This window comes from Notothenia rossii (assembly GCF_949606895.1).
Source record: "Notothenia rossii genome assembly, chromosome: 1".
In the NCBI taxonomy this organism is placed as follows: Eukaryota; Metazoa; Chordata; class Actinopteri; order Perciformes; family Nototheniidae; genus Notothenia; species Notothenia rossii.
This window is the reverse complement of record NC_136912.1, coordinates 37,423,196-37,440,330: the sequence shown is the minus strand read 5'-3', so window position 1 is coordinate 37,440,330 and position 17,135 is coordinate 37,423,196. Positions and strand designations below refer to the sequence as shown.

The 17,135-nt window shown below is 40.1% G+C and overlaps 1 protein-coding gene across 1 annotated transcript in view; it reads left to right on the top strand.

The window, feature by feature from the left end:
* The first annotated feature begins 143 nt into the window (after positions 1–143).
* The window catches only part of clgn (calmegin), a 34,124-nt gene continuing 17,132 nt past the window's right edge, over positions 144–17,135 (top strand). Inside the window, exons 1-11 of the mRNA XM_079692519.1 lie at positions 144–476; positions 2,630–2,911; positions 3,012–3,085; positions 3,254–3,312; positions 6,240–6,381; positions 6,506–6,587; positions 7,405–7,597; positions 7,707–7,896; positions 8,949–9,062; positions 9,154–9,310; positions 14,920–15,135. Of these exons, the coding sequence (XP_079548645.1) occupies positions 159–476; positions 2,630–2,911; positions 3,012–3,085; positions 3,254–3,312; positions 6,240–6,381; positions 6,506–6,587; positions 7,405–7,597; positions 7,707–7,896; positions 8,949–9,062; positions 9,154–9,310; positions 14,920–15,135 (1,827 nt within the window). The 5' untranslated portion in view covers positions 144–158. The remainder of the gene's footprint in view (positions 477–2,629; positions 2,912–3,011; positions 3,086–3,253; positions 3,313–6,239; positions 6,382–6,505; positions 6,588–7,404; positions 7,598–7,706; positions 7,897–8,948; positions 9,063–9,153; positions 9,311–14,919; positions 15,136–17,135) is intronic.

Below are 17,135 nucleotides of genomic sequence, written 5' to 3'. Positions count from 1 at the left end.
CATTGGTTAAATGTGATAATATCAAAAATACTTAACTACATTCATTAATTGTTGTAATAATTGCAATAGCTGATGTAATATTTTCAATCATGCAGAAAAATAGGTAAATTAAATCAAAATTATTCTACATTCACATTAGTTACACTCGGTTACACCCTATGGTTACACCTCATTGGTATTTATTACAACTGTCGGCGGCACGTGAAGGCACCACTCACGCTCCCCCATCTGCACTGTATGCGCATGCGTTGTTCCGACTCGCTCATGCACTCGTCAACCGCGCACCGTTATCTGGGCCAAACTGTCATCTAGATCCCATCTTCCCCAGCCGAAAACCGGGCTTTCTCAAACCACACACGGCGGCCCTCGGTGATTTTCTCAGCGGGCCAAACGGAGAGCATACCTCCTCTGTTTTCCCAAGAAGAGAAAAAGCTTTTATCGGGACATTTTCTCTGCAATTAACAAGCAGGCGCAAGGTTTGTTTGTGTGTGCTCATTCATTCTCTCCATCCCTCCCCCTGTGCGACACCACCACTGCCAATGTAGCATGCTAACCGTTGCTCTCCACTCATTTCTGCAGTGTAGCAAGACATTTTCCGCTACCCTTTACTTTATATGATTTGCCCTTTTTGTTTTTTTAACGCCATGGCATGTTTAATTACAGGCCTCCGTTTGTATACGCCCATTACGTTACTATCCAAGCTTATGTTATGCTTACGTTTGCTTTTCCGTTAGCATAGCTAGCTAGCGGAGCAGGTGCTCCAGCCAGAGCCGTTCATCTAAAAAGAGTTTGGACATCGCGGTGTTCGGTGGCAGCCATGTTAGCTCCACAACCCTGTCCCATGACCTTTTCCATGTCGTTCCTAGACATGTTCAGTGATAAGCTTCTCTTACATATTTAACAAAAAGTAATGAAAGCCCTTGTTGGCTCTCTTAAACGTGAGGCAAAGGCAGGTAATGGGTCATTGGACTATGACTGTTAAATAAGAAAACTGAAGCTTACAATAGAAATAGATATGGCTTTTGGTTACTGACATGCAGACAGCTATTAAGCCAGTTACGTGTATGGCATACTACTAATCCTTGTTTTTCAATTTGGTATGCTGTTCTAAAGCTATGTCGTATACTATGATGCATTGCATGTCTGTCAGTTGTATTGTAGTACCGTTTTATCTATGTGTAACTGCATATTTTATCATTGAATTAACATAAACATTATGACTGTCTGCTGCTTTATTGGTGTTGCGTTGGATATGTCAAAAAATGGTTTTGAAATGAATTGCTTAGCTATGTATCCAAATAGTGGATGGTGTTGCTTGCTTGTCTGTTTCCTGGTTCCCTGCATGGCTTGTTTCCTTCTATCTGTAAATCTGGACCATCCTCTCATTGCTTTTTTAAAAGAGAAGATGACTTGGCAGAAAGTGCAACCTGTTTAGAGATACCTTTTTAGACTTGGGCCACAACTAAATTGAGACCTTATATATTACAAATACTACACTTTGATTTAAAGCAGGAAACATGTTGTGTGTGTGCGAGAGGTACTCCTGTTGTTTTTAAAATATATATATATATATAGCTTTTGAATATTTTCACATTAGAAAATATGTTCCACCCCTCCTTCATGGGGTGTGGCCATGATTTCTCTCAAGAAATGTCTCTGTTGCGTTGTTTGCCTTATATCCAAAGATGCAAATAATCTGCGAAGTTTCATTGCTTTTCAAGAAAAGATAGCTCTTAATTATGTTTTCTGTTCATCATCTCCTCCTATATGTTTGTCATTTTGATCTTCATGCACCCTGATGACAGCAAATAGAAGAACAGCAGTATGGGAAATAAAGCAATATAGAAATGAAGGGAGGTGTGCTGCTGTGCTGTCTGCACTGATGTGTTTAAATGACTCTGCTAACAAGAAGAGTGAGCAGGTGTGACTGGATCAATAGGTCATTGAAGCTGCTGTTTGGTGTAACAGATGTATGAATTGTACCAGTATTCAGCAAGGTTAGTTAGTTCTAAAGGCATATTGGGATACACACAAATATTGTTATCTAATATATTTATTGTTACAAATCAGGAGAATTAAAGATGTTGAGTGTTCCCCACAGAATTTGATTCTATTTGCACCGCACCGCAAACAATTATATAATTTTTTTATGAGATCTATTTGTGGCGGACGATATTTAATTGTGGCGGCCCACCACATATGAATCAATGTATGGGAAACACTGATGTTTGGGAAATGATATGCACAATGAATTCAAATTGGTTGGTTGTGTGATTTTATCGCTTCCTTAGGGCACCTATCTTCATGATTTAGCAGAGTTTTTGGAGAGAAAACACAAGACAAGTGTAATCTGAGGAAACGGGCCTCCAGTGTGTACTAATGTGACCTCAATCTCATTGTGTTTTTCTTTCTATCCTTTTATGCATTCGCTATTTATATCATTGATGCACCCCCCCCCCCTTGCACACACCCGTCACTCTCCATAAATAACATCTCACACCTGCCTCTTCTTCTCCTCCTTTTCCCTTATCCTCTCATACCACACTGTGTTCCTTTCTGGCGGCGTTATCTCACACTCTACTTACCCTTCTGCTTTCACCTCCCCCCTCTCTCTACCCTCCCCCTACAGATGAAGCTGGACAGGGGTTGGATATGGGGCCTGCTGCTCCTGTTCTCCCTTGCTGGGGCAGCTGCGGCAGCCCAGGAGAAGCAGTTGGAGCTTGATGTTTCAGACATCGATGAAGATATGGGGTTGGACAATGAGGAATTGAATGTTCTGCTGGAAGGAGAGGAAGAGGAGATGGAGGAGGAGGAGGAGGATGAGGCGACAGTGATGGATGAAGATCAAGCTGATAAGACAGACGGAACAGCCAGTGGGACGGCTGGAGTGGATGCTAATGTCTCCTTCCAGGTCAGTAATGGGTCATAGGTTAAGTAAAGTTCAGATGGGAAATTAAAGTATGTTAAAGATCTCCGTATAACAACTTCTAATTTAAAATATTGTGCCACAGGTAACTTACAAGACTCCTGTTCCCACTGGAGAAGTCTACTTTGCAGAGACGTTTGATGATGGATCCCTGGACAGGTACAGTCCGTCCACAATACCTGCTAAAGATATAGCGTAAATGTTTAATGAATGCCGCAAGGACACATGAGCCTCCAATGGTAGTGCGCGACCAGGATAAATGTACCCAATCAGTGATAGCATTGTGTGTGTGTGGAAGCTAAGAGTTTTGTGACGTGATCTCCACAGATGGCAGCAGTCAAAGACAGTTAAGGGGGATGCGGAGGATGACATCGCCAAATATGACGGTTTGTTGGTTTTTGTGTGCCCTTTTTTAATAATCTACATGTGTGCGTAGGAGAGTTTTTAAAGAGGCACGACTTTCTGTTTCTATATTAACACGTATAAGGGTTAATATAACCCACTATTGGGCCATTGTAGGGTGGGAAAATAATAATTAGTGATGGTATTCTATAGTGGCCAACAAGTGCAAACGTGCAACAATGGTCCAAAATTATTTCATTAGAACGCACTGCACTTTCAAAAACAAATCTAAAAACGCATACAGATGAAAAAACATCTTCACCAATTTCACACACATGCACACCATTTCGAAAACATTCACCAGCTTCATGAAACATGCACAGCGTTTACGCAAAATGTATGGAGCTATTTCAGGGTCATAAGTTTTGATCATTCAAAGAAATACAATTTTATTTGAAAGTTCAAGTTTTTATCCTGAACTTTGAAAAATACAATGATATATTCAAAATTAAAAAAAGTATTTGAAATAATTTGTCAGGTTGAATATTATTTTTGATTCAGTTCAGCAATTTTTTTGAGTAATATATTTATTTTCAGATTTCACTTTTATACATATTTTGATATTTTAATCCTTATTTTTTTCAGCACAGATTTTTCGTTTTCAGATTCAAAACAATTATTTTTTCAGTTTCAAATCTTGTTTTTTCAGGTTTCACATTGCTTTTCACCTTCAGATCGTTTTTCACTTTCAGATCTTTTTTTTTCGCTTTCAAACTTTTGGCCTTGATAATGCTTGGGGGGGCGGGGCTTACCAAAGAGTAGTTTGGCATCCTGATTGACAGGCCTCCCTCTGTCATGTTGCCTTCATGGATGTTAGAAAACTGAGACCAGCCTTAAAGTTCCATTAAGCGAGCTGTTAAGCATCGTAGTTGGCAACAATCAAGTACAAATAAACTGTTAGAATGTGAAATTACGTATCCGCAACGAGCCAGCAGGTTGTTCTGGTGGACCTGACGCCATTCCCCGCTGTCTCACGGAGAGATACCGCAGGTCCTTCCTTCCTGAAGCGGTCAGACTATACACCAGCACAGCCCCTAGTAGACCCCGCACAAAACAACACAGACTATAACACCTCTTGTTGATAAATACCTATGTGTAATATTTGCAGTATGTGCAATATATATATGCCGTTAAAAACTGTGCAATATATACCTGGTTGCTAAATCTGCAGAACTGTCACAGGGTGTGTATTATGTAAAATGTGTAACTTTAAACATATATACAATTTCTTTTTTTTATCTTTAATAGTTTTGTATGCTTGCTTTAGGTAACATTAAGCTGTCTTTGGCTCTTGTCTGCTGTAACAATGTAAATGTATCCCCTGTGGGACTAATAAAGGTATTCTGATTCTGATCGCAAAAACCATGCCAATACTATGCTGCGTTCATGGAGCTACGTGGAAGTGGGGAAGGACAACGCTTGATTGCTGATACGTGATTTCAGATTCTAGCACAGTTTATTGCTCTTATACCTTGATTGTTGCCAACTACGATGCTCAACAGCTCGCTTAACGGAACTTTGATGCTGGTATCAGTTTTGTTTACCACCAATCACGGGAGGATTGTGTATAAAGTGTGTAGTTGTATTTCTTGCGCTACCTAACATCCATGAAGGCATCATCCATGAAGGCATCATGACAGAGGGAGGGTCACTCAGGGTGCCAAACTACTCTTTGGTAAGCCCCGCCCCCCGAAGCAATATCAGGGTCAAAAGTCTGAAAGCGAAAAACGATCTGAAGGCGAAAAAAAGATTGAAACCTGAAAAAAAAAGATTTGAAACTGAAAAAATAATTGTTTTGAATCTGAAAATGTAAAATCTGAAACTGAAAAAAACAAGTATTCAAATATCAAAATATGTATAAAAGTGAAATATGAAAATAATTATTTTATTTAAAAAAAATTGCTGAACTGAATCAAAATAATATTCAACCTGGAAAATTATTTCAAATAATTTTTTTTGTTTTGAATACAACATTGTATTTTTCAAAGTTCAGGATGAAAACTTGGACTTTCAAATAAATTGTATTTTTTTGAATGATCAAAACTTATGACCCTGAAATAGCTCCATAAAAATGCTGCAAATAAAAAAACGCTGCAAGAAGCTCAAAACACAACAAACGGGGACACTACAAAGTGACGCAAACAGCGGAGTGTTTGTTGCATATAAAGTTTGTTTGCCAACTGTCAAATCTTTGCATCATTTTTTTTTACTTTTAGCACATTTCTCCTTATGGAAAAGTATTGGGCCATTGTCACGCATTTGCACCTGCGGGCCACCGTTGTATTTAACAAGAAAATTCTGTATTTTTGAGATTATAAATTGTAATTTACCAGAGACTAAACAACTGAGATTTTAAAGTTATACAAAGTGATACATTCGAGAAAAAAACCCTGAAATATATGATGAAAGTCACTAATTCACAAGAAAAAAAACTGAAAACTGTGTATTTTTGATGATAGCCTTAACCATTTAACATGATAGCCATCATCAATTTCTTGTGGTGTAATTTCTATATAGACCAAATTCACGATAATGTGTATTAAAAGTCTGGACGCTTATGATAATATGGTTACCATTTTCTAAAGTTAGGAGTATTTATTATTGGAAAATCCGATTTATAAAGTATATTTTTTAATAAATCCTCCACTCCAGGAATAATAATCTTGTGAAATCCGTATTTTTTTCTTTTGAATAATATCGCCCTATTTTTTTAACTAACATGGCCATTGGACTTTTCACATGTTATTACATTTTTAGGGACTAACCCTATTTGTTGTGATATCACTTGGATATGCCATTGATGCCATACGACGGCTATATTCTGTTAGCTACACATAGCTTTCTCAAGCAGAGTCTTTTGGAACCTCACTATGAACAACGCAATAAAAGGTTGTCTCCTCTCCGGCTGTAGGGAAGTGGGCTGTGGAGCAGCTGAAGGAGAACAAGATTCCAGGAGACAAAGGTCTGGTGCTCAAGTCCCGGGCCAAACACCACGCCATCTCCTCCATGCTGAACAAACCCTTTGTCTTCCAGGACGATACTCTGGTCGTACAGTGAGTTCAATAAGACAAACACTCAAATGTTTCTTTATCCAAGAGGAACTTTCCATGATGGATGTATAAGTGAAAGCCTAAAATCAAGGAGTTGTTAAATTGCTTTGTTGTGTTCTGTTTCCAGGTATGAGGTGAATTTCCAGGATGGTATTGACTGTGGTGGCGCATACATCAAACTGCTCTCTGACACCGGCGATCTCAATCTGGTTGGTTGCATGCTTTATTTCTACCTTGCTCCATTTGTAACGCCTAAGGTTTTTTTGCAGCTGAAAATGTACTTGTTAGTTTTTATCATATTTAGTCATCTAATCCTGTTTTTTTTAATAGTCAGATTGTGGTTGACTTAAGTTTGAGCAGCATCTTTATATACTTTTAATTTCACTAATGTTATTTGGCTATCAAACTGCTCCTACAAGCTACACTTATTTATTATTTTAAATACTGAAATACTGTATTATATTTTATGCATGCCTTTTATTTAAAATGTTGCCTTTTTACTTTGCGGTATAAATGGAAATGTCCCCTCTGTGGGACTAATTAAGGTATTCTGATTTTCAAAGTACAAAAAAAGTATTTTCTAATCATTATATTAAGCAAACTTTGTATTATTATTAATCCTGATATGCAGCGCAGCAAAAGAACAAGAACAAAAAACCCTATTTAGAATATTTAGTCTCGAAAAATGTTAAATACAACACATACAAGCCTCATCTTTTTCTTGTAAAAAAAAAAACATGTCACAGATGATGATTAAAGAAATCTGTGCCATTTCTGTCATAGAAATTAAAGGTTGTTGCCTTGCCTGTTAAGTCATATTTTTACTAAACAATTAAACACAACAGCATAAATAAAGTGTATTAATAAAGACTTAAGTTATCTTTCTTAGTATTGGTTGAAACGGAAACCAAAACCTTTGCAGCATTCCTACTCTGTCTTGTGTTCATGTAATATAACTCGGTAAATGCTGTCCAGATTTGAACTAAATACAATAACTCTATTTACCCTTTTAATTCTGCACCGTAGGAGCAGTTCCAAGACCGTACCGCCTACAGCCTCATGTTTGGACCCGACAAGTGTGGTGAGGACTACAAGCTGCACTTCATCTTCCGCCACCTCAACCCTCTGAACAAAGACACGGAGGAGAAGCACGCCAAGAGGGCCGACGTGGACCTCAAGAAGTTCTACACTGACAAGAAGACTCACCTCTATACTTTGGGTACAGAGACAATTCCAAAGGAGAATATATATCTATATACCTTTCTGTGCTTTTATAAAATGTGTCATTTTGCTCACACATTCATTTAGCATTTTCTTCCCATTTTCAGTCCTGAACCCAGACAACAGTTACGAGATGTTCATCGACCAGTCCAGCGTGAGCCGCGGCAGTCTGCTGCACGACGTCATTCCTCCGGTCAACCCCCCCAAAGAGATCGATGACCCATCTGACTCTAAGCCCGAGGACTGGGACGAGAGGGCCAAGATGCCTGATCCTGAGGCCGTCAAACCAGAAGACTGGTGAGTACAAACCCTGTACTACTACAGCAGCAGTACATAGTACAGATTACACATTTGCTATATTTAAAGGGACACTATTATGCTTTTAGGGTATTCCCTTTCCTGTAGTCTGTTGTATAGGTTTTTGTGTATGGTCTGCAAAGGCTGACATCCAAGAGTTCCCTCTGGAGGGAGTTTTCTCCCTTGAGATTGTTCATGATTATAGAAAGGGAGAACCTAAACAAATTAAAAGGCTGTGAGTTCTGTCCGCCAGAGGTGAGTTGTTGTTCAGGGTTATTGACTTAGGCAGGAATTATTTCCTGTACCGATCTGCAGCAGTCTGTTGGAGAAGGAGCTCCGCTGTCTGTCCAGCTGCAGGTGGAGAGTGGGGGATGGGGTTATCCATGATAACAGTTTAAGTGTCCTCCTCTCTACCACAGCTTCGATCTTAAAACTACCTTATGTCTCAATTTCAATTTCAAAATAAACCAGATCCTGTAAAAAAAATATGTCTCTATGCAGACAGGAATGACAAAAGAGGTTTTAAGTTAAGATTGTAAAAATGTAAATGGTACCATATGTGTTTTATTTTTTTATTGGCATCACTTCGGGGGACTTGGAAACCACTTGTTTGTATAGAATTGCTGTAAAATTTATTATTAACTTTTTTCAGTTTAATAATGATTTATCGCTTCATAGCTGTGTTATTTTACACAAAATACATGTTTGATGTCACTTGTATTTCTAGCAAAGATTATGCTGTTTTACTGCAATGATAACAACTGATTTAAATGTGAAGGAGCAAAAAAAACAGAAACAGTTTGGGGTTCAGAGGGTTGAATGTTAGGGCTTCAGGGACCCTAACATTCAGACCACTGATGCCTTCAAGAAAGGCCTAAAAACCTTTCTTTTTAAAAAAGCGTTTGATTAAATTTTTGGTTTCTTTTGTTAGTTTTTATTATGCCTCCTGTAGCATCTTAGGATCGCTGTTAGCAATGAAAGGTGCTTTACAAATCGAAGTTATTATTATTACCTAGTCATGAGTAACAAACATGGCTGTGTGTGTGTCTCAGGGATGAAGAAGCTCCTGCTAAGATAGAGGACCCTGAAGCCTTGATGCCAGAGGGCTGGCTGGAGGACGAACCAGAGTTTGTCCCCGACCCTATCGCAGAAAAACCAGAAGACTGGTAAGTGAACTGATTCACCAAACACACCCATAACAAGTTCTTCAATGATGTTCCAGTGAGGGAATGATGGAGCTCTCCTCTCTGTGTGCAGGGACGAGGAGATGGACGGGCAGTGGGAAGCCCCTCAGATTCCCAACCCGGCCTGCGAGACGGCCCCCGGATGCGGGGAGTGGAAGCGCCCCACGATCAACAACCCTCAGTACAAAGGAAAGTGGAAGGCCCCTCTGGTGGACAATCCCAACTATCAGGTAACTAGGGTTGCAGTAGAACAGTCCAAAAATCAGCTCCTATCGTCTATCCCAGGGCTCGACATTATAAATGGCCCGCTGGCTCGGAAGCACTATTTAGACACCCCGTGCCAGCATAACGTACTTTCCACTTGCCCGTTCGGGCCACTAAAAATATTGCTTTAAAAAAAAAAAATGGTCCTGTGGTATTGGTATTTTGACTTGCAATTTTACAACATAGCGTTTCGTGAGTCGGTTGTGGTTGTTGGGTGAAAAGTAAACAGCTGTTTGCTGCGCAGCAGCGCGAGCAGGCTCCCGTGAGCGGGAACCAGCAGCTTACTTCCTGGTTTTAGGACGCGTCACTGCACCTCTCAATATGATGCCAATATAAACAAGGTCTTCTGTCGGCTCTGTACATCAATGCAGACCTATGCTGACAAGTAAGTGAAGAGTAGAGAATATAAAGGTATAGGCGAAATTTCCCAGCAGTTTAGGATAATGAAGGTTCTAATCTAATCTATTACATAGCCATTACATTTCTAACTTCTAATGACAGGAAGGCAGAAAGCGCATTATTCAAATAATAATACTCATAATAGCAGAAATGTTTTAACCATGACCACAATATCATTATTTTAATAAACCAAATATGAACAATTGAAGAAAATGATGAAGAACTGATGATTCAAGTGTTGTAGTAATGTGGTTTTTGCATAAATGTCTTCATTATTAGTCGATTTTTTTTTTTGGATGAATGCTCCAAGCCAGTGGTTACAATGGTGGGGCCAGTGATAATACAATTGTACCCTTAATGTCTACCCCTGTATCCCTATCGTCTATTCCTTGACCTCCTAAGCAAAACGGACTATTCGACCGCAACCTAGAACTAAAGCAGGGCCATCAGCTGTTTGGATCTTGTTTTATCGCTACCTCCCACAAGCTTTATTGGCTTTTTAGTCTTAATTATAGTCTATTAAAAAATATATATATCCACTCACAAAATATCAACAGTCAAAATACAACTAAAATCTTTTTTCAAAATTGCTATAATTTGACTGATATTGCAATATAGCTTAACATCATCATTGAAAAAACTAATATATGTGACCCGCTCTATCGAAATCAGTCGGAAGTCGGAACGGCTTATTTCAAAATAAACGTGGATTTGAAAATTAAAATAATATAGACCATTCATCCATTCATTCCTTCATGGCAATGCATACTATAGGAGAGGTCAATACATTGGTAGTAGGCATCAGGCGAAGCAGCTGCATGTGTGTACCAGGGAGTGTTAATTTCGTTGACTAAAATTATGACGAAATATATTCGTCAACGACTTTCTTTTCCATGACGAAAATGAGACGATGACGAGACGGCACCGACGGCAGTAAACAATAACTGTAACGAAATCATCATGCAATATCGTTGACGAAAAGATACGAGACGAAAATGTAGTTTACTAAATACAAACTATGCCAAAATCTCTCTTTACTTTCGTTGACAAGAAATGAGGAGACGAAATATTATCAAAGATAACGTTACATCTCTGGTTGTCAGTTTTTCTCCCAGCAGTTCCATTTCCGGTGCTTCGGCTGGGCAGCAGCTGTGTGTCTGTGCTGCGCGCGGCGGTACATTTGAATTACACCGGGCAGCGGCACAATATGAACTGTCAGGAAGACTCGGGTCTAACTCAGGGTCTAACTCATGGTCTAACTAACCTTATTTAACAGAAAATAAAATGGCAACAACAGGGCTTGGGAGCAGGGGTCGCACTCGCGTTAACCGAATACCCCCATGTTAGCGCGAGTGAGTGATAAATTGTGCACTCGACGGGTAATAATGGATTATGGCGGAAATGTTTCGATCCTGTCCGTCAAAATGACTGACAACGAAAAAGTCTAAAGCCACCACTGCTTGGGAGAAAGAAACAATGCGATATTTGGGCCCATTTTCGCTACAATGAGGCGGAGGAAAAAAGCGAATGCATTGTTTTATCAGAAGGGAAGCAATGTGGCCATAACACAGCTGGTAAAAACACCACAAACCTGACCAGATACTCCCTGCAAAGCTGCAATTCTTAATCACTCAACCTGTGTTTTTCATCAAATAAGGACAATATATAATCTTATTGTGAAATAAGACTAAAATTACAAATTATTGGTTTTGGCTAGACTAGTTTGACTGAAATGTTCTATTTATAATCTGATGACTAAAAAAGGCTCAACAGTTTTCATTGACAAAAAGTAGACTAAAATAATTAGTTTTCTTTGACTATAATAAGACTAAAATGCTCAGACTTTTAGTCGACTAAATCTTGACTAAATAAAAACAGAATGAAGGTGACTAAATATGACTAAAACTAAAAAGGAAATTTAACACAGGACTAAGACTAAAACTAAATTAAAAAAATAGCTGACAAAAGTAACACTAGTACCATGGTGTTTGTAATTGTGTCCCTGAAGGAGCGGGGGGAGATAAAGGTCTCCATCTTCAAGCTTTTTTGTATGCCTTTACACGCAGAGCGGTACATGGTATCACCGCGGTCGAACAGAGGAAGGACAATCATCTGGATCAGAGAGAGTTTAGCAGATGAAGTGAATGAGGAGCAATTCCTATATAGAAAGCTGAGTCCAGCTTTAACCTTGGTCTGAATTTTGGAGAGATGTTCTGAGAATGACAGAATACTGTCAATCCAAAATCCTAGGTATTTTTATAAGATTTAACCATTTCAAGGTTCCGGCCATCGGCGGCCACAATAGTACCAGTTTGGGAGGCACCAATGCGGCCAAGCCACATGATCTTGGTTTTAGTGGTGTTCAGGACCAGGCCAAGGGCAGGGAGATGTGACTGGATTCTCTGAAAACTATCCTGAAGAGTTTTCAGGACAGTATCTGGGGAAGGGCCAACAGCGTACAGAATCGTATCATCGGCATATAGGTGGATAGAGGAGTAGCCCATTTCTCCATGCCATTTATATATATTGAGAATAGGATGGGTGCTAGGATAGAGCCTTGTGGTACTCCCTTAGAGATGAATAGGGGCTGTGTCATCAGATTGTCAGATTTTACACACTGGGTGCGCATGGACAGTTAGCTTTCAAACCAGGCTATCGATTAGTTAGTGACACCAATGCATCTAAGCTTTCCCAGAAGCAGTTGGTGATCTACGGTGTCAAAGGCTTTGGCAAGATTGATGAAAATGGCAGCACAGTATTGTCTGGAGTCAAGGGCATTGATGATACCATTTAGGACTTTAAGAGTCACCGTCTCACACCCATGACCTGCGTGGAACCCAGACTGCATGTCAGATAGTATGTTGTAAGCCTTCAGAAACCATGTTAGCTGTTTGCAAACTAACTTTTCCAACACTTTCGCGATACAGGGTAGAATGGATATTAGACGATAGCAGTTGGGGTCAGCTTGGTTTCCCAAAACAAAAAACAAAGGTCGCACTGAGGCTGCCTTCCAGGCAGAAAGTAGCACTGCTGTCTGTATGGACAGATTACATAGGTGGGAGATAGGTTCTGCAATAAATGGGGCTGAGACTTTAAAAAAAAAAGAAGGAGTCTAGCCCATCAAGACCTGCAGGTGTGTTGGGGTCAAGTTTACTTAGGACCTCCAGCACATCGTTCTCACTAACTTTCTGCAGGCAGAAGCTGTGACATGGGGCTGTGCTAGAGGGGCTGGGTGGCAGAGTGTTGGGGGGGGGGGCTTAGGAGGCGCTATAGAGACAAATAGGTTCCCACATTTAACAAAGTGCTGGTTAAAGTGCTCTGCTATGTGCTTATTACCGGTGACTACTGTATCCTCATTGACGATGGAGATACGCAGCGTCCACACGGCAGCGTGCGTTGAAGCTTGCCGGCGGGCGTGTCTGAAACTCGACCAACAACCAATCACATGAATCTCCCCTCCCGGACACACAATCACGCGATTTGATTGGCTAGAGCTTGTACTGGCCAGAGATGGGGTCGTTACTAAAAAAAAGTAATATATTACACTACTTCGTTACTTTCTACATAAAGTAACTCGTTACTTTACTCGTTACTTTACTCGTTACTTTACTCGTTACTTTACTCGCCGAGCACGCACGAACTGCGCATGCGTGAGTGGCAATAACTCTCCTTACTAGCAGCCGGCGGTAGTGTGTATTCGTCATTCAAAATAGGCAACAACCGGAAGACAGAGAAAAAGAACAGACTAAGTGATATAAACAAACAACAAATAGCGTGTGCGTTAGCTTCACCTTAGCATGTGTTCTTTGCAGGTGTTTGTTGAGGTTTGACGTGGTGTTTACAGCAGTGGATAACAGCTTCTGGCCTGGACACAGTTTGCACCTCACCGTCACATTCCTGTCTATTATTCGGACGAACTCAAAAATAATGGGCATACCTCCACCCCTCGAAGGTTATCGCTGACTTTGCCATGTTTATGCAGCACTGCACGTGGAGATGTGGACGCGCAAGTCGCGCAGATTACGTACATATATAAAACCTGCGGCGGAAACCCCTCTTGTCTGTCAGTGTGATTATGACTGATTTTAGTAAGTAACGAAGTAATGCATGTCGGGGCAATGTTAGTAACTGGAGTGTGATTACTGAATTATAAAAGTAGGGCGTTACACTACTCTGTTACCAACAAAAGTCATATTATTACAGTAACACGTTACTTTGTAACGCGTTACACCCAACTCTGGTTCTGGCATATGATTTGATTGGCTGACGCTTCCGTCAAAGCTTCAAAAGTGTAACTTCTCTCAACTTTTGAAGCGAGCAAAGCGAAGCAACGGTACCACAATGCAGCTCGGCACCTTCAAAAGTGAATGGGAAGAAGCATTGAAGCTTCAACGCACACCGCCGTGTGGACGGGCCGTTAGGCAGATGAGAGGATGGGGTTTATTCCCCATCCCTTTCACTGTTTTCCAGAATGTCCTTGGATTGGATCCACAGAGGTTAAATTGATTATGGAAGTAATCAACCTTTGCTTTGCGGATGGCCTGTATAGACTTATTTCGAATTTTCCTGAATGATAGCCAATCGTCGTGGGACTTTGAGTGACGAGTCCTGCGCCAGGTGGAGTTCTTGAGGTGAAGCAGTTCAGCTAAATCTAGGTTGAACCAAGGACTGCATCGTTTTTTTGCAGTCCAAAATATGTTTTCAGATATTTTCAATGATTTGATATTTAGCTTTCTCCGATTTGAATATCGCGATTTTGACTTCCATTCGTTTTGAAGCCCTATTCTAAATTAAATTGAAGTTGTTCCCTTTCAAAAAACTAGGACTAAGCCTTAACTGCTTTGTAAAGTTATGGTAAAACATGAGAAACAAAAACAAACTCTTAAAAAGAGTCTTGGTTTTCACTACTTGAACACCACACATACTCTAGTTTGTTTGAAATAACCCTTTTAATTCACACATTTAGATGTAAAATATGCTGTCTCTTCAGCCGTCTCCCTGCTGTCAGATCTTAATTAGCTAAATAAAATGGGCCTATAAAAACCCTGGCTTTGTACTCATCAAATCTCCCACCCCTGCTCTGTGATGCCACACCTATAAACCCTTCCTGTTGGAGATGCTGCAAGTTCAACTGCAGCTGAAACTGTTTCCTCTGCCTCCTTTGTCTTCTCTCAAGGGAGTCTGGAAGCCGCGTAAGATCGATAACCCGGACTATTTCGAGGACCTGCAGCCGTTCAGGATGGCGCCTTTCAAAGCCGTGGGCCTGGAGCTTTGGTCCATGACCTCAGATATCTACTTCGACAACTTCATCATCACCTCTCACAAGGAGGTGGCCGACCGCTGGGCCTCGGACAGCTGGGGGCTGAAGAAGCTGGTGGCCAGCGCCAACGAGGTCAGTGTAACAGGAACATCTCATCAAACGTTTACATTGTCCCTTTTATGGGGGGTTATTCCCTATCTTTATTCAAGAGCGTGGTCTTTAAATTTGAGAGCATAATTTATTGATTTCACGTTCAGATTTTGTATTTCTTTCCCTCAAACCCTGTCCTCGCACTCAAATAGTGCCTGCTTGCGCTTAGATTTGCTCTGCTTCTACTCAAACTGTACGCTTGCACTCAGATATATTGCTGCTTGCACAGATTTCCCTTGGTCCAGCTTAAAACCTTCTCCTCGCACTCAGGCTGTTTTCTGTGCGCTCGTCAAATGTCTGCTCTCAGATTTCTGTTGTGCGCTTGGATTTTTTATGCAACAATCCTGTCAAAATCCCTCAACCAATAGGAGGCCAGGTGTCCTTGCCGGTGCGCTCGCTTTATTTATTAGAGTGTCCCGTAAGGACGGTTACTCTTTGGTTTATAAAATCCCGCCCTCCACATCTTTATTACATATACTTTTTTATATATATATATTAATGCTGTCAAAATTATCGCGTTAACGGCGGTAATACATTTTTTGAATTAATTGCGTTAAAATATTTAACGCATTTAACGCATGCGCAGAATGGCCCGACCCACACATCCCACCAGTGGCGGCGCCAGAGTATGGCTGGGCTACAGTCATACAAAGAAATAGCTTAGCCCCACCTTGAAAAATGATGTTAAAGTAAGCAAAAATAAAGTCCGCCAACTCGCGCGGAGTAAATTGCACAGACAGCAGTTAGTAAGATTGATTTCAGTAGCCACTTGTCTGGAAATACGGAAGACTAGAAACGGTTTTGAAAACTTTTGTCACGCAGTGATCGTCTTCCCAATAGAACATCTTTGATAATGTCTTCTGGCCAATCAGAATCACGATAACGGCGTGGTGTTGTTGCAGGGAGTCCCGACGGAGAATACTTTTGCTGTAGTACATCTCTATACATCGATGCACCATTACGTGTTGATAGAAATCAACACGTAATGAAATAAGACCCCACGGTTTGATGATTGATAGGTGTGTGGGCTGTCTTTCATTTTGACACACAGAACAATGTTATAATAAACATACGTACTACTGTATGTTAAATGGATATATATCCGCCTTCTTTCATTTATCTTTCCATTCCCACAACAATATACATAAAGAAATGGCATATTTTGGACATAGTTCGAATGGTGATTAATCATGATTAATTCATTTTTAAGCTGTGATTAATCTGATTTAAAATTTGTAATCGTTTGACAGCCCTAATATATATATATACCAGCACCTTACTATAATAGCTACGTTAATAGTAGCCGTAGCACACCGACAGGAGGCCGTATGCTGGAGCAGAAAAAACGTCTGGAGGATCGCTGTCCAACATGGAGCAAAGTCAAGGACCCCAAGTACGTTTTTTATTTTAATGGTACTATTAACGTTAACGTTACTTCCTTCAAATTCATTTGGTAGTCATATTTGCGGCACATCCAGGGGCAGACTGGCCATCTGTAGAATCTGGAGGATCACAAAACGGCACCACAGGGCTGAATTTTAGTCCCAGTCCGCCCCTGGGCACATCTATGATAATAATTGGCTTTCAAGTGTTGTACGTTACGTGAACACTGTTGCTAGGCAACTGACAACAAAATGTGTTTATTTTTTTCTTATTTCATTTTTTAGGAATAGGGAAATGTACAATTTAACTGTTTATTTTCATTTTAACAAAACAAGACAAGACACATCCTGACATAGGTCATTTTCATTCAAATGACAGATGGTTACATGATAAAGTATAGTAATAAATTAAATAATGCAAATCCAGCACAAATTGAAATAATTTAAGTAAATAACATAAATAAATACAAACTATTTATTTTTATTTCCCAAATAAAGTCAAATCAAATAAATACTAATGAAAGCATTTTACACAGGGACTGACATCTTTGGTACAGCAGGATCAGTTTCACAGGGACATTTTCCATAGTTATTTTATTC